At 43.2% G+C, this 23,416-nt stretch overlaps 1 protein-coding gene across 1 annotated transcript; it reads right to left on the reverse strand.

Annotated features, from left to right (window-relative positions):
• Positions 1 to 4,505: 4,505 nt before the first annotated feature.
• Positions 4,506 to 22,848, reverse strand: LOC106713847 (sodium-independent sulfate anion transporter). Its single transcript, XM_014506735.2, has 12 exons — positions 22,281 to 22,848; positions 12,030 to 12,194; positions 10,799 to 11,065; positions 8,994 to 9,121; positions 7,323 to 7,415; positions 7,060 to 7,237; positions 6,666 to 6,830; positions 6,209 to 6,396; positions 5,893 to 6,007; positions 5,606 to 5,751; positions 5,187 to 5,354; positions 4,506 to 5,081 (listed from the first exon to the last, which is right to left on the reverse strand). The coding sequence occupies exons 1-12, from the start codon at positions 22,735 to 22,737 to the stop codon at positions 4,893 to 4,895; spliced, it is 2,259 nt and encodes a 752-aa protein (XP_014362221.2). The 5' UTR covers positions 22,738 to 22,848; the 3' UTR covers positions 4,506 to 4,892.
• Positions 22,849 to 23,416: the final 568 nt, after the last annotated feature.

A 23,416-nucleotide genomic window follows, 5' to 3' on the forward strand; every position in this document is an offset into this window, starting at 1 on the left:
ATTACTTCACATTAAATTATTATTTTAAAGTAAAAAAATAAATGACTTCTGTATATTTCACTTTACTGTCGGGAAGCAATAACGAGACCAAAACATTTTTTGTCAGATAATATTTTTGACTAATATGTACTGTAAGAATATAATTTGTTCATTGGTTGTATGTATGAATAAAGTTCCGTTCAGACAGACCGGGGTGGGGTGGGAGGTGGTGGGAGGAGAGCATTTTATAGTAAAGCTCCATTTGATCTGCTCTCGCGCCGCTCTGTCTGGACGGAAGTTAAAGCAGCTTTTCACCGCAACGCTTGTACAATATATGAATTTATAAAATAATCATACTGTAGGTGTAGGTGTAGGTGTAGGTGTAGGTAAAGTGATAGACCTATAAGATTGTCTTTTTGGAAACATTTACTGCATAGTTTTGATACTGTTGCTCAATGATGTTTATTAAATGTTACGACGACGGTCACAATTTTAAATTAAACCAAATCGACATTGTGTCAACAATCGACTCTTCAAATGCAACGCTTAAATAGATGTCTTATGATCTCCTAATATTGGTTTGATAGAAAATTCTGACAGGCGTTATATTGATGTAACAACCGTACGTATCTGATGTTAGGATTTGACGTATATATATTTAAGACTTTAAGATGTATTTATGTAAGTTGTGGCACTGCAGTGAATTGAAGTAGCTTTTGTACGTGTATCTTGCGGCGGAGAGCAGCGCCCGCTCCCACCTCGTCTATATTACATACATACATACATACATACATTGTGATGAAGTATACTATGACTGGCTGCGCCGAGTCTTTCTGCGACCTGCTGACATATAACTCTTCCAATTGTTATTCTCTAGCTGTAAGTTTAGTTGTAAGAGTTAGTAACGTCTGGGGCGGGGGCGGGGGCGGGGGCGAGGTCGGGGGCGAGGGGCGCGGGGCTCGGCGGCTGCAAGTACCGGTGGTAACTAACACTCATTTACTGTTCGCTTTTCCGTTGGCACCTGTCTCCTTGCGTGTACTCGGCATGTCTTAGTGTTTTTGTTTTTGTTGCCCTTATTCTATCTCTCGTCACTCGACTAGACTAGATCATTCCTTTTCTTGTTTAACTGCAGCTGTGGTATTATTTTCTTTAAATTATTTAGCTAGTCGCCGAGTGTCGGGGCGAGCGGCGGGCGCTTCGGGCCCCGCCTCGCCTGCAGCGCGACCTCCGGCACTCGTCACTTTGCATGTCGTAGCCTCTTATTGTCTTCCGGTTGTTTTGCTAGTTTTTTCGTTTTTCTGAGTAACGTTTAAACGATGCGTTCGGCGACACGTCCCGCTGTCTGTCGGCCGTAGCGCCCTCCACTGCGCCACCGGACACGACTCGAACTACCGTTTGAGCGTTACTCTCTGTACAATTATATTCATCGACACTATCACGAGCGACTATTTTAAAACGTTTGTGCGGTTAAAATAGTCAGTCGTGTTAGTGTTTGGTGCGGGGCGGCGGGGCTGCGGGGCGGTGGGCGCCCGGCCCCGTCCGCCTGACTGTGACCTCTTGCAGCACGTACAAGGCGGAGAAGCGCGGGGGGCGCGGGCGCGCCGGGCCGGCGGTCGCGGGGGGTGCGGGGTGCGCGGGGGTCGAGCCCGCGCCGCTGGCGCCCCCTCTCGACGCGCACCACGCTCGCCGCTACAACGACATGGCTCCCAAGTGAGTATCGAGCACAATGAAGCGCAGTCGATGGTATATATGACATGAGGTGTAACCGCCGACGTGTGTTGCAGACATTGGGAGGAAGGACCCCCGCGCTACCACGGCCCTACTGAGTACGAGCGACCGCCACCGTATTACTATCCCGGACCCCAGTGAGTAGCCGCTCCCCGCCGGCCCCCGGCCCCCGGCCCCCGGCCCCCGGCCCCCGGCCCCCGGCCGCGCGCCGCTCTGCTACACACCTGCTTGTTTGTTTGCAGCGATAGACAGTAAGCTGTCGCTGCAGTGCGCGGTCGAGCCTGCGCGGTACTGAGGGCCCGCCCCGAGCACCCCGCGCACCCCGCGCACCCCGCGCACCCCGCACCGGCCCCAGACACACGACTTCATACATTTAATTCCTTACAAATTATTCTTCCAGTGTATTGCAGCAATAAGAGGTTTATACATGCAATATGAAAATTGTAACAAATCTTATGAAATTTGCCGCTCCTTCTACATTGTTTGTTCACACGTTCGATTAGAATAATCATAGTAACGATTTTTAATTTGATGTACCTCGATTCGAATAAAGTGTCCAACGATTAGCTCGCCAACTTCGGTGAACGAATGATTGAACGAATGATTGAACGAACATCGGATTAATGTTAAATCGAACGGTTTATTTGTAAAGGAATTTGTAGCACTTTGCAATCGTCTCTTTTGAGATTTTAGCTCATAGTCTTAAACATAGTTTCAATGATATAATTATGAAGTCAAAGGTTACTTGTTGCAGTATGTAATTATGTTGTCAGTATTTGAATCGGTTTGTGACTACCGACGGTACTGTCGGCACGTTTGTGTCGGTGCCGACGAGCGGCTCCCCGTGCCCCGCACCCCGCACCCCGCAGCGACACCGCTCACGTCTTGTACTAGTCCTGATAATGTAATACTCAATTTATGGTGTCGTTGCTGCGCTGCGCCGTCGAGCTTTTATATCTTTTGTCATAAACCTATTAAATTTGACAATTTTTTAGTTATTGGTAATGTTGGTTTCTTATAATAATGATTGACTAATGTATTATGGGCGGGGCAGTGCGGGCGTGGGGCGGGGGCGCGGGGCGGGGGCGCGGGGCGCGGGGGCGAATGGCGCACAAAGTGGAGCTGTAACTGTAAGCGATACTTTAGCGTTAGTGAACTTCGTAAAACTCGTGGGGCGGGGCGGGGGCGGGGACGGGGGCGTGACCGCACTCTCTCGCCCCGCCCCCGCCCCCTCCCCCGCCCGCGGCAAGTGCCACATCGGAATGCATTTATATTATATAACCTTAGTTTTAGACAACGTATTGTACCGTGACGTAACTCGTAGCGTGTAAGTGATGAGGAAGTACCGGGCCAATGTATTCGTTGGAGGGATTCCGTCGGGACGTTTTAGAATGTTTGTAAAGTGATAATTGTTGACGTGGCAATCGAATTGCGTCTGAATCGCCATATGCTTATGTTAATGATTATGTTTTAGAGTGTTTGTGAGCACTCTCCTATGATTGTGAATGCGGAGTGGTGAGCGGTCGCCCGCTGGCTCGTGCTGGCTCGTGCTGGCTCGTGCTGGCTCGTGCTGGCCGGCGCTGGCGCTGGGACCTCGTCGGCTCAAACTCTGATGTAATGCCAAATGATGTATTTTCAGTGTTCATATTTTTATTGTATTTTAACTTTTTACTGAAATTGTATTTTAGTGTTAAGTTCCCGCTGTATTCGATTCTGACTATATTGTGCATAGAGTATAAGGTGATGCGGCGTCTCGACGTCACACAGGAGGTAACGGGTCGACGGCCGGCGTCGACGACGTCGTCGACGTTCCCTCGACCTGTGGCCGATGTCTCCTCGCCCAGTGTTGGGCCGTGCTCAAGCGGTGCCGGCTCCGTTGTGGTGCCACTCCGTCGTCTTTAGACAATTGCTTAGGTTTCAATGTGCCGTATGACAATTGGACGATTCGGTGTACGAGTGGACCCCTAGGAGTTTACAAAATGTGCACATCGAGATGAACACGTTACGGGCTGCAGTGCGAGTGACACTCCTCCCCATGACACTGACATGACACATGTCGACTGGGCCGAGGCCGAGGGACCTGCTCGTACACTGATGACATTCACACGTGCAATGCGGTGCGGACGCGGGGGCGTTGCCGCGCCGTCGCCGCGCACTTGTCGCGACGTCCCCGCGTCCGCGCAGCGCACTTAGCGTGTAAGTTATATGCGCGACTTGCGACACAACATTGTAAAACAAATATTATATTTGATTATCTCCAATGTGATTTTATTATTCATTACCTTACCCTCCACGACAATTTTAAATACAACTAAATATTTTTCTTCCGGTTTTTTCATATAAAATAATAATACGGAATCTTTTTTTTTATATATTACAAGGTGGCAAACGAGCAAGCGGCCACATGAATTCGCCGAAATGGCGAAACGACCGCTGCCCATAGACATTCGCAATTGCAGATGCGTTGCCTACCCCCAATCGACGAAAGAGAATACTTAACCTTCCTATGCATCTCCTCCTCCATCTAATTCACATCCCCTTCCCATCCTTTCCTTATAAGAAAAGGGTGGGAAGGGAAAGATGACTAAAATAAGGCCTCCGGCACCACACTCACAAAAGAAACACGGAATTATTTCCATTTCACGTCTGTCTTCTGTGTGGTCGTGGTATTTCACCGGGCGAGCCGGCCAATTCGTGCAACTGATGTTGTTGCTGGCGCCTACCACTGTTCTGGAATGTTCTGTGCTGGAATCTGATAAACAGTACGTACATGGACAATAAAAATCAACAATTGTTGTTTGTTTTTATTTAAACAAAATGTCTCACTTTCAGTCGTCATAAAGTTACTTAAAATAAGTTCCTCAGAATAAGCAGAGTGAGACTGACGTAGTCGCACTCTGCTGATCCTACCTACCTACTTATGTCTATTCTGATGCGGCATATAAATATATTACATTTTTACATATCGTAGTAACGGGCAATACTGTCTTCAAAATATCCCACGTTCTTTATACAATTAACTTAAATATCGTCCAGTCAAATTTCCTACTTACAACAGTACGTACAAACACACTAACTATACATATAAGAACCACTTTTATAGTACAACAAAAGAATAATTCAATCAAAGTTAATTTGGTACAATATTCAGAGATCGTGGCAGGGGGGCGTCCCCGCGCGGGGCGCTAGACGCGCGCCTGCTTGTCCTGTCGCTGCGCCTCGAGCAGCAGCCGGTCGAGCTCCGCGCGACAGGAGCAGTGCAGGAACTCGCGCGGCCGCACGCCGCGGAACACCTCCGCTATTGAGGGCTTCACGTTGTAGAAGATGATCGTCTGCCCGCGCGCGTGGAAGTCCTCGATCAGCGCCTTGATGCCCTGCGCACACAAACACAACTATTTTCTATTGCGAGTGACTTCGGCACTGGAGCCAAAAGGCACGAGTGTTTGCGCACGATGGCGGTGCGAGTGCACAAGACGTACCCGGGCGGCGGTGAAGTCGGCGGCCTGGACGTGCGAAGCGTCTAGTACGAGGGGCGCGCGCGCGTCTCTGTCGGCCGCCTTGCGCACCGCGCGCCGCACGTACTCCGCCGAGGGGAAGGCCAGCGCGCGGTCCACGCTCGCCACCACGTGAGGCACGCCGTCACTCGACTGATCATCAAATGACACGTTCAATATTTTAGACTCACTGGCGCTGCCACATCATCGACAATAACAAGAATTACGTGGGACGCCTGTACTTTTACAAAATTGGAGAAGGAAAGCGAGAGTTCAGGGTTCAGGGGTACTCGCACAAAGCACGCAAATTACAAATATCACTATTCTCAAAAAACGAAAATCAAGAAAAATTGCAACGTGACTACAACTAGGGGCGTAATGTGTGGGAGGAGGGGGGCACAGACCAGGGCGCTGGTGACGCGCACGGCGGGCCGCGCGGAGGCGTACAGCAGGAACAAAAGATTGACGGCGATGCCCACTACGATACCCAGCTCCAGGCGCAGCAGCAGGCACGCCGCGAAAGTTACCACCGCGGGGATTATGTCGACCTCTGCAACGAACGGGTGATGTACATTACTACAACTTTACAAATCCAACACGTCAATCTCGAATTGCTGATACGAAGCTCGGGTATTTTTTATTTATATTTAAAGTATTGGTGTGGAGTCGCGAGCGACATGTAGGTACTAACTCTTGGTCCGCCAGATGGGCTTGAAGACGTGCAGCTCCATCATGAAGACGACGGCGGCGATGATGACGGCCGCCAGCGACGCCTTCGGGATGTAGTAGAAGTATGGCGTGAAATACTGCAACACAAACACATTGCTCAGCAACTCGCGACACATACGCGAACCTACTCGACTCGGCCCATTCGTTTCACTCGGCGCAAGCATTCGCCTCAGAGTAGCACCTTTTTGTGACCATTGAAATGTACTTCGATGCATCTCATCGCACCGCCTAGTCGCGTTTGCCTCATGCAGTACCAGAAGAGGAGCGTATGGGCCTACCTGCAGCGCGAGCAGCACGAGGGCGCCGGTATAGAGTCCGCCGGCGGGCGTGGCGACGCCGGACGCGTGGTTGACGGCGCCTCGGGACAGCGCGCCCGACACCGGCATCGAGTCGACCAGCGAAGCCGCCATGTTGCACACGCCTAGAGCTATCATCTCCTGCGTCGCGTCAACGTACTTGCCTTCCGCTGCAACAAGCACGGCGCAAACATTCCATGAACGTGTTACTTTGTTAAAATTACCAAAGTAAATAAAATCTACATCGATCAGCATCACCCATCACAGGTCAACAAAAAAAAACTTAATATGTACGTCACTTTGTAAAAGGACTATATGCAATTTGCCGACTCTTTCATTAACCCAGGTAATTTACAAATGGGATGCATTCACTATCGGTGGGTGAGGTATGTACCTATATTATGATACATGATACATTATGTGAACATAAAATATTTACAGAAGACTTTAGCGAGAGCGATGTTTTCCAGTATGGAGAGCAGCGGCACCACGAAGATGGCGGAGCCGAGTGTCGAGGTCATCTCGGTGAAGGTGTAGGTGTGGTTGCCCACAGTGGCCGATAGCGGCGGCAGCGCCAGGCGCGGCAGCCCCGCGCGCACCTCGCCTGCAACACATCGCCCACACGCAACATATACAAATGTCGCCAACCAAACTGTAATCAGTATTACTACACTAAACATTTGACAACAACTTGCTCGATATGCGATGTTCGTACACTACATGTCGTACGCCTGCTCCGGCGAGTCCAACTCATGTAGCTTTTTTTCATTATTTTCTTATTACAGGGATACATTTAGCAACGCGGTCGTCGTTTCCTAAGATTGAAGCCGTACCGGTGAGCACGAAGGGCGTCTGGTTCTTGGTGTCGAAGTAGTAGGCTAGTCCGGCGCACACCAGCACCACCAGGATGTTCCTAGTGGTGGAGAGAAACCACAGCGCCTGCGCCAAAGCCGCGCGCCCCCGCCCGCCGCCACCCTTCTCACTTACGCCTACCTTGATGTCTTTCACTTTCTGGAAATATAAAATAACAATACAAAGACCTGGCGACGCAGTGATTGTTTAGCGAGTAGCGGGAACCGATTGGCGTGATACTGACCCGCAGCAGCAGCAGCAGCAGCAGACAGCCGAGGCCGAGCGTGGCGTCCCACAGGCGCGTCTCGCCGATGTGCTCGTACAGTCCCGCCCACACCTGCCGGCACGCTCTCAGTACAAACACGCGTCACAAGCATTGCACAGGGATATTTCTTGTGTTATGTCTTAAAATGGATAATTTTTTGGCGATTATTCAAAGAAAGAAAGTGAGCAGCGCGGCGAAGCGGGGCGCGGCCGCCAGCCGGTCGCCGCCTACATTCCTCAAAGGTCGAAAGAGATCGTACAAAAGACGTTAACAATACGCAAAAATCATACTTGATAACATTACAAACAGCAAAAAATGAAGGTCGGTAACTTAATTGGTTCGGTGTAAAAAGTTTTATTAAGTAATGACGGTGTCGCCGCGCGGACTGCTCCTGCTATAAAACATATAGGTATTATACATTCGTATGAAAATATTGTTTAGAAATACTTTACTTTATAATATTACAAATTATACAATTATTAATTTAAATACAAATTCTACGTTATATAATCAAATCTATACATATAAAAGAAAGTCGTGTTAGTTATACTATTTATAACTCACGATCGGTCGAACTGATTTAGCTGAAAATTGATGGGGAGGTAGCTTAGAACTAGGAGACGGACATAGGAACCTTTTTTTATCTTGTGTGCATTTTTTTTATTCCGCGCGGACGGAGTCGCGGGTAAAAGCTAGTAACCTGGACAGAAGAGCGCCACACCCTGGTGGCGACGATAGGTGGGGACCTCTCACTTCCTGGCGTTATACGCGCCATGTTAGGAAGTGAGAGGTCCTGGGACGCCGTTGCCTCCTTCTGCGAAGAAGTGATTTCGCAGAAGGAGGCACAGGAGCGGGAGCGCGAGAGAGACCCTCTGGCGCCCCCGCTCCGACGCCGTAGAGTGGGGCGAAGGAGGCGGCAATTCGCCGCCGCCCTTCACCCCACAAATATGTGAGAGGAGCCCCCCCCCCCGTGGGCGACAACGCAGGCGGGGTCACGGAAGTAAGCTCACGCGTTCCCGTGGCCCCGCCATAATGCGTCGGAGGGCAGTCAGGTTTTAGTGGGTATTCCGGTCGCCTTCTGCGGCCGGCGAGTCCCACACTCCCTACGCCATTGCACAGCCCGGCGTAGGGGTGCGTAAATGCATTTCCTGACGTAAAAAAAAAAAAAAAAAAAAAAGGGTAAAAGCTGAAAAACTAACATACTTTAGGATGAAAATAGATTTAAATTATATAAAAATCTGGTAGAAACAAAACACTGTCGATTTATGCAATAACATTTTTGTTTAACTACAACGAGTTTTGCTCTGTGCTGCGCAGCCACGATTCCAGGTTTTGTCGTCCTACCAACTTACGGAGTATATCTTTTTTCTGATAGTATGTTTAGTCTTAACCTAAACTACATTATAAGCACATCGTTTATACATTACACAATTTCGAATAATGGTATCAGAAACCACCCGTGCTGGTTGTACTGAACATTGAGGCATTCGTTGTTGACTTTAGCAGTACTAAAGAGATAAGAGTAACTCAAATTTATTTTAGGGTTTTATCTGCAATCAGTTTTAAAAGTTTTTGGCAGATGATGTGAGGAACCTAAGTTCCAAACGAGAAGCGACATTGTTGGTATAGTAGTAGTGCGAGTGTAGGTACCTGAAGAAACTTGCCGCCGGGGAAGCTGAGGCCGAGGATGTCCTTAATCTGTGTGGTGGCGATAATGATGGCCGCGGCTGAAGTGAATCCCACCGACACCGGCCCGCTGATGAAATCGATCAGGAACCCTGTGGACACACCACGGCTTGCCTTTACTCTGGTCTGACGCTTTTACATACCTCAACTAAACGCCGACCATAACAATAACCGACAAGACAAATGTGTGCATGTTAAACTCATATATATTTTTAAGACCCTTGTTTTTGTATGTGTTTATTATTCCCATGAGAGTTGTCAGATGAGTTTTTCCAGTGTTAATGTTGCCAGCGGTCATTGTGTGAACTGCAAGCAGGGACGCGGCGACGACAGGGGAGGGGACGACCTTGTTTCGGTCCCTCCTCATGATCACCACTCTGGGACGTGTAATTAATGCATTAGCTGTTATTAAAGTAATTAATCAAGAAGTCAATGTCGTCGCGGAGGACGTGCCGCGCCGATAGCACTGAGCGGTTATTATCATTCCTCAGCCTCGGCTATTATCCGCCGCCGCCACAAAGTTTTGATCGTCATCTTACTATTACAAGTACCTAGTGTGCAATTAGCATTTGGTAAACAATAGAGCTCGTGATAAAATGAATACACAGCTGTTAGGAAAACGCCTTTTGAGTTACTTATGCACATATTTAAAAGCGGCTAGAGTCATAAAATAAGCTATACTAAAGAATGTGACTCGTTAGTGATTACATTTCCTGTCGCACTCAATTTACTTACACGATAGCTGGAAAAAGAGCACAAAAGGCTACACACTATGACATTTTTGTAAAGTTATTTTTCCTTTTGGTGAAATACAATTATCGAGATCATTTTATGCAATTTGCTTCGATTATACGGAAAATTAATTACTATGGTTGTTATTTAATATAGTAATTTATGTAATGGCCGTATTAAATTATGCAATATTATTAATTACCTATAATGTTACATGTAATACTAGCTGTTGCCCGCGACTTCGTCCACGCGGGTTTATAAAAACAAGGATATGGAAAATAGCAGACCTTCTGAATCTGCATATAAAATTTCATATAAATCGGTCAAGCCGTTTCGGAGGAGTATGGTAACTAACATTGTGACACGAGAATTTAATGTATAAAATAATATATTTTTTTAATCGTTATTTATGAATGATATTATGTCGTTACAAGTAAACGGTATGAATAATGTTAGGTCCGAAGTGCGGCAAATGTTCAGGCGAACAGTAGCCAGCTGCCATTCGTAAAATCTGTATGAAACATATTGTTATCCCTATTTTTACAAATATGTAGATAATAGAGATGTGAGAGCGAGTGAGCGAGAGTGCGGCGCTCTAGGCCGACCACTACGACCTGCGCTGCAAGAGAAACCTTTCTCGGTCTGTTCTCAGTATTAAGTCAAGGCGATTTCTTTGCTCTCTAATCAAATAATTAAATGCAAAATTAGCACTTAATGTTTGTCTGTCGGCAGTTAATGCGTTCTAATTACAAAAAAAAAAAACAATATTACAAACTTCAAACATTTGATTGTTAGAAAAAATTACAAAGATAGAACCGAACTAAACTGAACGTTTTTATAACTGCGCTGCTTGGTTTAATAACGCCATATAAATTCTAGTTCAACGACATGTGTTGGGGGCAGATCTTGACATCGGTCGGCATGTCGTCGTGTCGCTGTTGATGAAAGTGAAAGTTTGAACGAAAGAAGATGTTCCATATTAGACAGAGAGAACAATGAGTGGGCATGGGAGTGTCGGCGTGAGGAGTAAGTGTTACCGAGCTGCAGCAAGCCCATGAGCAGCTCGACGCAGCCGGAGAGGAAGGCCAGCAGCACGGCGAACTCGGGCCCGAGGCCGTGCAGATTTTCGCGCGTCAGGATGGCAGCAATAGCGGTCGGCCCTACCGCGGAGTCCTTCACCGAGCCCAGCGCCGTGTACACGAAGCACGCCATGAAGGAGGAGTAGAGGCCATACTGCGGCGGCAGGCCCGCCACGCCCGCGTACGCGATCGCCTGCGGGATCACCGTCAGCCCCACCGTCACGCCTGCCGGCACACAATGCATTTCTTGACACATCTATGACCTACATGTGTATATTCGGTCACAATTATGACAATGTATTTCACTATTAATATCTCATTCTTCTTTGTTACCATGATATTGAGACGATGTGTAATGGCGGACTCAACGTTTTAACAGGGAGCCTAGCTCGAATATTCGCCAGAACGTTTTCTTACGGCATCCAAAAATTTGTATTAAGTGCAGCGTCCCTACCGAGCATAAAGTACACCAACAAACGTCATGCTATTCGCAATATTTCGAAGGCGCGTTTCGCAAATATGCTAGGCCTCAGAGACACAAGCAGAGTTGGTGTACATTACGTCTGGTAGGGGCGCTGCACAACTTTTTACTCATATTTTGTCGGTGATGTTACAAAAACGTTCTCACGAATACCTGCTAGGCCCTCAGAGAAGTATTGTGCATTTGTCACTAGAGAGGAATTATAAGATCAGCGGCGCAGAGGTGTGGACGCTGGGCGGTTGTGACACTGAGCGACCAGACATTTGCGCCGCCGATGCACCTGAACAACGTCAATTTCACGCTCCGATAACGCTCAATCGAAATAGAAAGTGTAGCTTGTGCTAAAGGACATATAGATTAAAGTTACCTACTTGTCTCGCGGCGGCGGCGCTACCACAATGTGCGATATCGGGAAGAATTACTGAAGGTAAATTGCACAGTCATTGAACTGCTCATACGAATATTTTTGCTATCTGAGTTATATATTTTATACGCAATTTTTTGTTACACATTTCATAGAGAGCAATTTATGCTCGTAGCTATCGATCTTCGTACCGTCTTAGTTGTTGTTAATTTTTTTTTATTGAAGCTTTGTAAGAATTCTTTACAGTTTAAAAGTCGTAACATTCATCCGCAAATCCATCGCATAATTTCACTTGCTACATATAAATAATTCATTTGAAGGAACAAAGCGACGCGAGGGCGTACCCGCAATGAGGTCGGCGAGGCCGCTCCTGAAGTTGTAGTTGGGCAGCCAGGCGAGGATGGGCAGACGGCGCAGCAGCATCTTGGCGGAGCAGCAGGCACGCGCACGCCGCGCCGCCGCTCCCCGCCATCCGCGCCAGCCGCGCCGGGCCTGTCCCGCGCCTGCATCTGCACACACAATAAAACTTTACACGTTAACAGTATTTTGTATCAGTACGAGAAAAATAAATGTTTGTCAAATTTTGCATTAGCAGGTGTGTTTAGCAAGTGGTCGCAAGTCACACGTCACAGTCTGTTTGACATGATTCACTTTACTGATACTTAAATATATTTACATAAATTGTTATACACGCGATAAGTTTCTAACTTAGTAGTTACTTTTATAAATTAACTAGTATATCCGGTTTATATTGAACTGCTGCAAATGAAACAACTTTCTCAGTAGGCTTAGTATTACTGTCAATAGTACATATAAAATATTTTTTTGACATTTACTATGTCCGGTAAAGTAAAAAAAATATAGTTATCGTAAACAAAAAATTCGTTTATTTTATTGCCTAAATTTCCCGTTGCATTTTGTTCGACATCGTGTGTTATGGTAGCCCGCATTGTGTGAGCGGTGCTCGTGTTGTGTTGTCTCTTATAATAGTGAGGACATTTTATAGTTATCAGACTTTTACATTTATCTTCGAGGACATTTGGAACTTTACAGAAAGAAAATTGTTTCCCCGACAATGTACAATCATCATCACTAATTATTAATCAAACCATTGTCTATTAACAACAGTAATTACAACTTTACCGCTGATAAAATTCACAAAGCGCATAACAATAAAACATAACTAAGTTGCATTATGAGTTGAGCAGTTAAAGTGAAGCCTAACCCATTTGCCGAGGAGGTCTTCTCGCTAATTATCAAGCGAATAGCCACCACTTAGCGGCGCGGTGTCGTAATCTGAGATTAATTACATTAGCACACAGAGACCATATTGTAACTCACAGCAAGTAACAAGTTTCCATTCCAGTAATTTTAATTGCAATCTGCAGCTCCTGGGTTCGAATCCCGAATGTACCAATGTGTTTTTTGATTTACATATGTACATTTATAATCTGACAAGAGCAAAAAAAAACATTGCAAAGTAAAACATTGACCGAGCGAGATACCCGCGCCCCTAACCAATACCACAAATTCAATGTAATTACAATATAATACAAATAAGGAAGCGTTTAACTTTTCCGATCACAAGGTCAGTACAGTAGTTGTCTGCGGACTTTTTTATGTAAATGAAACATGGTGGACAGCTTTCTATTGTGCTAGTACATCGCGAAGGAGTCCTCAGAGCCCATCGATATTCGCGAGGAAATCTTAGCAAACATTGACACAATCATCTTAACGATTTCTGTCTCGGTCAAAATAAATATTCCATTCTTGAGATTGATCCGAAAATAATTTTAAGTTTTAAGAATTTTATCTCATTAATATTATAAATACGAAAGTTTGTATGGATGGATGGTTGTTAGAAAGTATCTCCGGAATGGCTAAACGGCTCTTGTTGAAATTTAGCACACATGTAGAGTATAGACTGGAAGAACAAATGGACTACTTAATAAGATTTTTTTTAATTCCGAGCAGATGGAGTCGCGGCAGACAGCTACTTTTCTTATAATTGATTTACATGAAGTGAAAGAAAGAAAGAAAGAAAGAAGAAAAAAGAAAAGAAAAGAAGTGGAGTACAAACACTATTTGATCGTCCTCTAAACAATTGATCTTGTTTTTGGATTGCAATTACGATAAGTTCAAATTATACCAAATGGAAGTTATTAAATGAAGTTTAAGAAAATTTATTTTTTGGAGACAACAATAAAGATGTTTATTTTTTAATTTATTATGGAGGCATTTTCAATAGTAAGTAATGAGAAAAGTGTGAATCACGTGTAACGATAACATTAAGCAGAATGTGTGGAATGTCAACTGGCGTGGTCTCATTGTACACACTCGGCGGGTGTACACACTAGAAAACAGAGAGTTGGAAACCTCTTCAATTGTGTACACACATTGCGGGAAAATGAGTGAGAATTTTATCGTATATGTCACGCTACGTTTGTTGTATTTATGTCATAATATGACCGTTAGAAGTCAGAGGACCCGCTGCTGCTGTTTACAATACAATTTTGCTATGTTAATGTGTTTATTAACTTTGAAATCATAGTCTAAGTGTTTAGTAATACATTTTACTGTAGTAGAAGGTAGCAAGCGTCTTCTAATTTTTCTTAAATAACGTGAAGATCTCTGTCCACAATCATCTGCAACAAGTTTAAAGGTTTCTAATGCAGTGCTCTTAGCATAAATGTACAGAGAAGTGTTTGTTCAGAAAGAGGATTTTTGGACCATAATAGCTGCTTTTACCATTAGGTAAATAGAATTAATTGAAGTGTCCATTATTCGCTATAAACATACGTACATACAACACGACCATTGTACATACATACAAGCATATACAGTTGTGCCACTCTAAGGTTTTGTTTCGGATTGTGTTCCGTTGTTGTCGCAAAGCTGTCACCTTTATGGCAGCTCAGCTACTTAGCTCGGCTACTGTACCTTATGCTGTTGTTATTCCAATGCTGATTTAGTGTTGAATTTGTTTTTTAAAGACATAAAAAAGATTTAGTACCTGTCGTTTCGTTTCGTTTTATTTTAATGAGAGAACTGAATGTTACGTACATAAAACTATATTTTTAGATTACCGTAATGAAGTAGTGAGCATGATGTTAAATAGTTACATCGCGGGGCGTAAGGTTATAACAGCAGTTGGCGCGGTGATGCCAGCTGAGCCTCCGCCTCCGCCGCGCTACCGCGAACTGCAAACTGCAGCGCGCTACGCAGAACCGAGACAAACAATCGCAAGCCGATCGCTATTCACCATAAGTATAGTCTGACCAAGAATATGGAAATCCTGGCCAATCGGCTTCTTTGTTATAACATAAATCTTTATTTTATCACTTTGTAATGTGCGTAAAAAGATTAATTTCATATTTTTCTGCGATATGGCGAGGGTTTTATATTTCTGGTCAAGTAACCTACTTTTACACATTATAATTACCGTTTGAAAACAAGCATAAGATGGATGTTTGCACGAGGGCAATAAGACCTTACAGTTGTGAAACTATGCTTATTCCAAATATTGTTTATCTCTATCGGTGTTTCTGTTACAATTTATTCTTACAATAAAACTTCAAACTGGTACTTTATCAATAGTAAAATGTCCTTGAGCTAATGTTTTTGTTACGTTTTTCGAGATGTTTGAATGTAGAGTAGCGGGCGTCAGGAAGCGCCTTGAGGACGGAGACGGCGAGCGGTCAGCACCGGCGTGGCCGCGGAGCGGTTCGACCACAGTAACGGTGTGTCGAAATAAAATCTCGACAATACGGTTAAAACATTGGCGCGTGTCGTGTGACGTGTCGATGGGAACTAGTGCGATCCGGTCGTCGGTGACGCTGCAGGGAACTGGACAAGACCCCGGCTGCAGGACGCACATTTGTCACAATTGCAGCGCCCCGCCACCTGTCGCCTGTCGCTTGTCCGTTCCCTACGATTATAAATAGAAGCCGACGAGTAAGAGTACTTCCGCATTACTGGGGATCGTGGGAACTGAACTTAGTCACGGGCAATCTGAGCCTGACTTATATACTCACAGTAAATAGTGTAAGACGAAGTAACAGTCATAGTTGTTGCCAACAGACATGCTAAAAGCAAATGTCCTATATTTTTTTATTTGGTATCCATATAGTTTGATTTTCCTATTATGATCCCATGTACCGGCTATATGTATATCGCTAACTGCAAATAATTAATTAGCGGAAACTATTTATGGTGCGATGAACTTTTATGTAGGTACTTATGATCATATGTAAGCAAAACTTCAACAGTCAGAGAATGTACCGTTGTATCATGTGATTGTCGGTCATTTTTTAAGAGGTATACTAAACGCTAGAAGATCTCGCTTGTGTATGAAGTTTGCAAGCTTGAAAACATTTTTAGATGGAAGTATTCTTTCATCTATCTTGTGTATAAATAAAGATTAATGTTTTTCCTTAATCATTGAACATATTTTGAGGAAACTTTAGAGAAAATCAGAAAATAATTGTCCACTAAAGCATAAAAAAACTACGTTTTGAAAGCTAATGCTTGCATTGTTTCTTTATTATTTATTATTTGTGATTACATAAAATATGTTTTGACTTAGGCAATGTAACGCATATCGTGTTCAACTTAGTTTATTATAAAATGAATGAACTTTCACTTTACTGTTGTCATTCGCGTCATATACAAATAAACCTCCTGCGCCAGAGGAGTACGCACTTCAATGACTGCCTTGAACAATTAGTCCAACACAAAAAATATATAATTAACTTGTAAACCTAACCCAGGAAATAAGTAAGCAGTTGTAACAAAAACGTACGCCGCGAGGCGACGAACAATACAGTACAATAATGGATCAGAACGATCCTATCGTATTACTTGCCGTAGTTTTTTATGAACATAAATGCAAATTTTAGATTTAATTTAATACGAATACGTGTCTGTGTATTGAAATAAAAACTATAAGTTGTCTGCAATGCGTTTAGAACACGACATGAATACGATCTATGATAATACAGAAACAAGACTTTTTTTCATGTACGAGTAGGTATGTACGTATGTACATAACATGTACTTGCTTAGTCGATAGGTTGGTTACTCGTTACTTGTCGTCAGTAAATGAAATAGCAAAAGTGATGCAGTTGATCCCTATCTGCGGAACACAATGTATTGTAGTGTATGAATCTAATTGTTATCTTGAATTGATCAGAAATTATAAAGGCAGACACGGGCGGAAACTCACGGTAAATTCGTAAAGATTTATTTAATCAGTTTACAGAAACTGCTTAACTAAATTATGCAAACAATTTTAATTAAGATTCCGTAAAATCGAGCCAGTGAGACGCGCTCTGTCTCAGACAAATATCTTTATTATTTATCATTGCCAACATTTGCTGCCTTCACTTGTCATTACCTTCAGTGTGGAAAAAATATGTCGACTGTTCCAATAATATAAGCGGAAGAATTTATATATGTTGGAATTTATGTAAGTAAATATGTATAAGGTGCAGGACTATTTGTAGTTATCGAATATTATAGATAAGAGCCGCATACGTTTTTGTTGTCGACATGGTTTGGAATTTAGGGGCAATAGTTTTTCAGCCGGGCCATAAATGTGATGACGATTGATTCAAATGCAATAAAACGAATTCTATCAGTCGGATTGTTGAACGATTCCTGTGTCAGATTCGACTAACAATAGTGTTTGTTTTAATTTGAACGACCATCTTTTGCAGTCATTTTCATATTTTCGAAATATTATGTCTGTTAGACGCAGGTGTGCTCGTGACTCACAACTTGTGTGTGTGCGTACTGTATTATTTGGAGTTCTGTAGCTGATAATGATGTTTATAAAACATAATAACATAGAGATACGAAACGCAGTCTGTATACGTACGAAATGAAGTCTGTATGCGATCTACTGTCATCAGTTTGCATTAGTCAATATTTCTAATACATTTAATTGGAGAGTGAAAATACGAATTATCTAAATAAACATTCACATCTTTAATCAAAGGCACACACACCGCTCCCACAATATACTTTTGCTACTGTGTTGTTTTGAGTCCGCAATACTGAGCACAGTTACACAGCATTTGTAACTTTCTTCGTACAGGATACGAATTGTAATTAGCTGTAATGTTTTTGTATGAGTGCTACATAAATAAGTAATCACAAAGATATAATTACCATTGATTACCGCAATGCATAATTTCTCCGCCAGGATTTAGGTTTAGGTAGAGAACGAATTGTAACTACATATTTAAAAATCGTATATCACTAAATTGACGGAAACTTCGTATTAAGTATTGTAAATTATAGAATATTATTTAGTAGGGGAGGAACGTTTCGCTTTGTACGTCGGATAATCATGAGAATGACATACATAAATGTCACATAATATACATACTATTTTAACAACATAATGAATTATTAAACATATTAAAGTATTATTACGAATACAAGCACTAGGTATATCACCATAGGAATGATCAACTATTTCAATGTCTCTTTGATCGTAGTTTAGGAAATCGTGGGTAAAAAAACCTAATTGTTGCATGCGGGATTTAGCTGTCTCCAGTTCGCCTTCAGATATCTAGATCGCTTGCTAGAAAGCAAAGCCATCGTATGGACACAACATACATAAAAGTCAACATCTCTGTTAGTTATTTTAACATAACAGGTGACCAGTTGAGACGTTCGCCTTGGCCGTCAGAGGTCGCCGCTCGTTTGTTGGCCATGTTATCAGTGGCAGTGGCACTGGCAGCTCGAGTTAGCTGCGATGTTATACGCTGTGCTATGCTGAGGCCAAGGGAATAATAATCACAGCATAATTAGTAAAAGATAATCGTGATCTTTCGAAGCAGCCAGTACTTTCTTGTAGAAAGAAAAATCACATCGTCTTTATGTAGAGAACGATTTCTATTAGCCTACATTTTAGACTAGATCTTACAGGTTTGTACAGAGACAGAGATGACTGAAGTGGACAAACAGGTTGCAACCCGATTGGAAAGGAGCTATTACCAGCTAGCTATTACCAAGCTGTATGTTACGTTTGATAAATTAATAAAAGTAGTTTTTATGGAGCTTTTTTCCCTAACCGAAATGAAGCTTTTTTGTACGAAAACGAAGCATTGGATAACTACATCCTCACGCTCCCGAGCTAATGCTAGGCAGCTGATATTTATACAATGCTTAGTCACATCACATGTATGGAGCAATAATGTCTAATTTTAATGCAAAACATATACATGAATGTCTAATTTAGCATTTACTATTAATGCCGATAGATGGTATCACCGTAGCGATGGACAGTAACCGGTAATTAATCAATATAATTGATAAGTAGATAGATTTATAAATAATATAAATTATTATTTCGTTGTAACAAACTCATATTTAAATCAAAATGTTGTGCCGATATTTAACCAAATCTAACCAAAAGTACCTAACTTTAAAATTAATGTTTAATTCAAAGAGTGTTGATGTCCAAAAAAAAAAGTCAATTACTCAGCATAAAACCTGGACAGTTACCAGTACATTCATTAACTATAATGCAACGTAATACAATATGTAATCGTATTGTCCCTGAATGTTGCCATCACATCACAGCGGGGGCCTGTATTGCCATAATGCTACACCACTATCTCCTCTCCCTTCTTACACTCACAATAACAAATTAATTTACGCGGAACTGACGTGTACTTTCTTTTTTCTACTTACATTACTAGAAGTTCAACATTGACAGGCCGCTACTACTCGTACTTACTAATGTAGGTAGGCAATATTCTATTCTCAGGAGAAGCAATGAAAATACTTCTGTGAATAATTATCAAATCATATATTAAACATAAATGATAACAAAACTTTTAGATATTGAATTAAAAGTAAAAACGTATTTAGTAGCCTATGTGTTCTTCCTTACTATGTTCTATATCTACATTGATATATATACATACATTTTGCAACAAGATCTCTTTAGCCTTTCTGGAACATCCATCTATCCATTCATCCATCTAAACCTTCGCATTTAAAATATAAGTAAGAATTCAAGTCAATCTCCTTTTAACGGATAGTGTTAGTTTGTCACACACGGTCGGCAACACGACAAGACTTTTTTCGCGTGTTTGTATCTTGAGATAGTAAAATGTCACGTCTATAGCCACGAAACCGTTGTGCTGTATGATAAGTGCGTGTCAGCGAGCGGGCGACGAGCGGGCGACGAGCGGGCTATGAGACGCGCGCGTGCTACAGTCACGTCTTTGTGTTCGTCTGCACATCGGCAATGCTAACAGTAGCAAGATGTGCTAATGATACATTTACTGTTATGTTTATCTTTTATGTAAATACATAAATCTATGTAAACAAAAGTTAATGCAATGTACAAGCGGTTGCAAAATAGCAAACGTTCGTGCGCAATATTGTAACTGAATAAAAAATGACTTGTTGATAAATGTAGCTTTCTAACTTAGATTGAAATTGGTGCAGTTTTTAGGTTAAAGTTAGACCAACAAAAGACGTGGACAAATCAAAGTACAAAGTTTTGTCACCATTTGGAACGAGCACCATTTAGCCTGTTTGTGGCACAATATTTGTTAATTTTATGTTTGAAACTCCAAAAACATGTGTTAAGTTTTAAAATTTTTATTTAATAAATTATATTTAAATCATTAACACTTGTAACTTGACTTATCTACATATGTTTCTACAATCAAAGCGAATCGTCCTTTCAACCGCGTTCGTGCGGTTGGCCTTAAACTTTTGTATTCAAAGTCATGTGTAAACTCAATGCACTTGTCCACGTTTCCGGGATAATATTAAAAGTGCTAGAGCCCGTAAACTGACATCTATTGCACAATGGTCGTTGAATTACCCCGACCTTGTACAAGGCGTCAAATAGAGTATTCTGATAAGTAGTGATAAATTAGAAAGGCTATAAGTTGCATGCACCAAAGCTCGAGGGGATCTTACAAAATATCAAGCGCGTGCCGCCGCCGCCGCCGCCCCCGCCGTGAAGGTTGATTGCTTTTATAAATTGCATGCATTCGGTGCACTTTTGAAATGCATACTTCCAATTGTTGAAGTTATCGATTCGCGGAATTTGATTATAAAAATACATGTGACCAACAGGTTACCGTAGAACAAATATTGCGTAGCGACTATTTGCTTGCCCTACTACAAAGCCGGTTGTGGGTCCCATCAGATATTTACTACCAGAGAGGTGCTGATCCCGCCATCGCAAACACCTGACCATGGTCTGATTCATACAGTGTAGATCGATAAAATTGACGCATACAGTACACGCTTTGTTTAAAAAATGTGTTCTTATTGTCACATTAAGGAAAGTGTTCAGTTCATTACCATTATTTTTACTAATAAAAAGAAAAACATCAGGCGAGTGCGTAGTTTTGAACGGTAGTTAGCGTCGGGTGCGGAACAAATGATACGCGCGTGGATAATACCGAGATAGCGAGGCTGCCGGCGCGGCGCGGCGGGGGCGCGGCGAATCGCACCATTGTGCGCCCTGTGCCAGCTGTACATCGGCACAGCTTGCCGCATGTCACAACATGGGACCGCGTGATGTGACACCACGCGACGTTAATTGTTTGTTTTGTAAACTGTCACACGCAGGCGCAGTACAAGTGAGAACGGACAATATGAAGGCTCCATCTACGGCCTACCATTACTTAGACGTATTCTCACTGTCGAAAATCACAGAAAGCTAAGCGACGATAGAAAGAAGGTATCAGGGTAGGCGGATTGGGAGCCCGGCTATGAATGTCTCAGACATAGGTGGTTTGACAGAATTGTGAAGGAAAACAGTTCAACTCACAATCATTGTCCATTTTAGTACTTCAGTAATTTTTATAGATCTAGTTTGTCATAAACATGTGACATTTTTGGATGCGGCCAATCCTCATTTAAATAATATGGACGATCCTTACATAACATTCTGATTTTTCAAAAAGTAAACACAGAAGAACTTTTTCTTGTCTTGCAACAAAGTCGACTCATATACAAATTTCTGCAGAATCTTTTAAAGAAACAAACAGAGGCGGAAGTGTTTGAAGAAACTGTATTGACAAGAAAATATTATAATAGCACTTATAAATAGTAAGTTGACATTTAACAATGCGTAATTACTATATTTTTTTCTATAAAGTTTAAAGTATTAAAGATTATATTTCGACTATATTTTTTTTTTCATAATTTAATACGCCATGATGGTAGACTCAGGGACGGCCGCCTACAGCGCACTTAAGTGCCATCAGTTTAGGGGCATGATAGTTAATTTAGGATGCGACCAAGCATTAAGTCTCTAAAATATCGTTTCTCTACACTCGTATAGTTGTTCATCACACTCATTTTGTTCACCATCATCTATATTTGTTTTTGTTATCAATCCTCGCCTACAGCTGCTACTACAGGTGAACGCTTGGCGAGGGTTTTATAGCAAGCGCGAAGCGAAGCGATATCCTAGCGCCCCCTAGTTCGTTGCTAAAAGATAAATGAACCAAAGTAAGTAATAAACCTCTGTATGAGTACCACGCCATGTTTAGGAATAACAAACGTAAATAAAATAAAAACAAGACAAAAAAAGAGTGGTGACTCACTGGAGTATGGCGCGCCGCAGGCGCCGCGGTGGCATGCAAGGCAGGACTCCTTGCCCTCGGCACCCAAACTGAGGGTCGGGGCCAGACTGAGCGTGGGCGCTAGGCTGGGTCTCGGGCACAGCTTGCAGCCGCCGTTGAATTTCTCGCAGAGGCACACATTCCTGTCCAGGCCCTCGACCTTGAGCTCGTTGAGTCCGAACTTGTCGCACTCGTTCTTGGCTAGCGAGGCGGCCAGCTCGCCCGGCAGCGCGCTCGGCAACGCGCACGAGGAGCAGCCTGCGCAGCGCACACCAGCTAGGTTCCTATTGGCTTCCGAGTCCAGGTTATCATTATCCAGCACCGATATCTGATAGGGCCGGTCGTCCCGTTTGCCAGAGGCTCCGTCGGCCGCGAGGTAGGAGGTGAGCGTCACCTCGGAGGAGGAGCGCAGCGCGTTGTTCAGTTTGTACTTGGTCATCGTGCGCGGCTGGGGGCGGGCAGCGCGGACATCATTCAGTGCGCGGCGAGAGGGGCACAGGGCGAGTACGGCGGTGGGCACGAGTCAGCGGCGACCGCGCGCACCTCCGACTGTCGCTAGAGTGCGATCTGTGCGCCGCGCCCGTCGCCCGTCGCCGCCGCCAGCCCGCGACCTCAGCGGGCCTGAGCGCGCTCACCGGCGGGTTTTCAAAAAACATCACAGAATCATCCGTCATTTAGCACTACTTTTACTAATGTGCTAAAGAACGCATCGACGTCGCCGCCTGATCAATTTGACCCATATGGTGACGCAAGCGACGAAATAACAGTTAATTTTTTATTTCTGCACAAATAGTGACGTATGCGTACATAATACTATAACTAAATATTATAGCTATAGTATGTATAGTTCCACTATATTATACACTAGCGCGAATATTTGCAACAATCGCCTTCGTATCGCCATCGTCAATTATGTCAAAATTAGTATGAGATTTTTGGTGTACATAACGTCCGATAGGGGGCGCTGCACAAATCTTAATACAAATTTTGTCGATGACGATACGATGACGATTGTCACAAATATTCATGCTAGACATAGACACACAGCGCTACTTAAATAAAAACAAAATATTTTCTTACATCATTAAAGCTTGAAGAAATACCTGGAATTCTCATTA

The sequence above is a fragment of the Papilio machaon genome, chromosome 10, assembly GCF_912999745.1.
Source record: "Papilio machaon chromosome 10, ilPapMach1.1, whole genome shotgun sequence".
Classification (NCBI taxonomy): domain Eukaryota; kingdom Metazoa; phylum Arthropoda; class Insecta; order Lepidoptera; family Papilionidae; genus Papilio; species Papilio machaon.

What these genes read in the sequence shown, in the direction of transcription:
- LOC106713847 (XM_014506735.2), bottom strand. Translation starts at nt 22,737, where the DNA reads ATGACCAAGTACAAACTGAACAACGCGCTGCGCTCCTCCTCCGAGGTG. An exon ending in TCGTGCTGCTCGCGCTGCAG is followed by an intron (nt 6,008 to 6,208) that starts GTAGGCCCATAC and finishes TTTGTGTTGCAG; the next exon opens with TATTTCACGCCATACTTCTA. An exon ending in GCCCATCTGGCGGACCAAGA is followed by an intron (nt 5,752 to 5,892) that starts GTTAGTACCTAC and finishes CGTTCGTTGCAG; the next exon opens with AGGTCGACATAATCCCCGCG.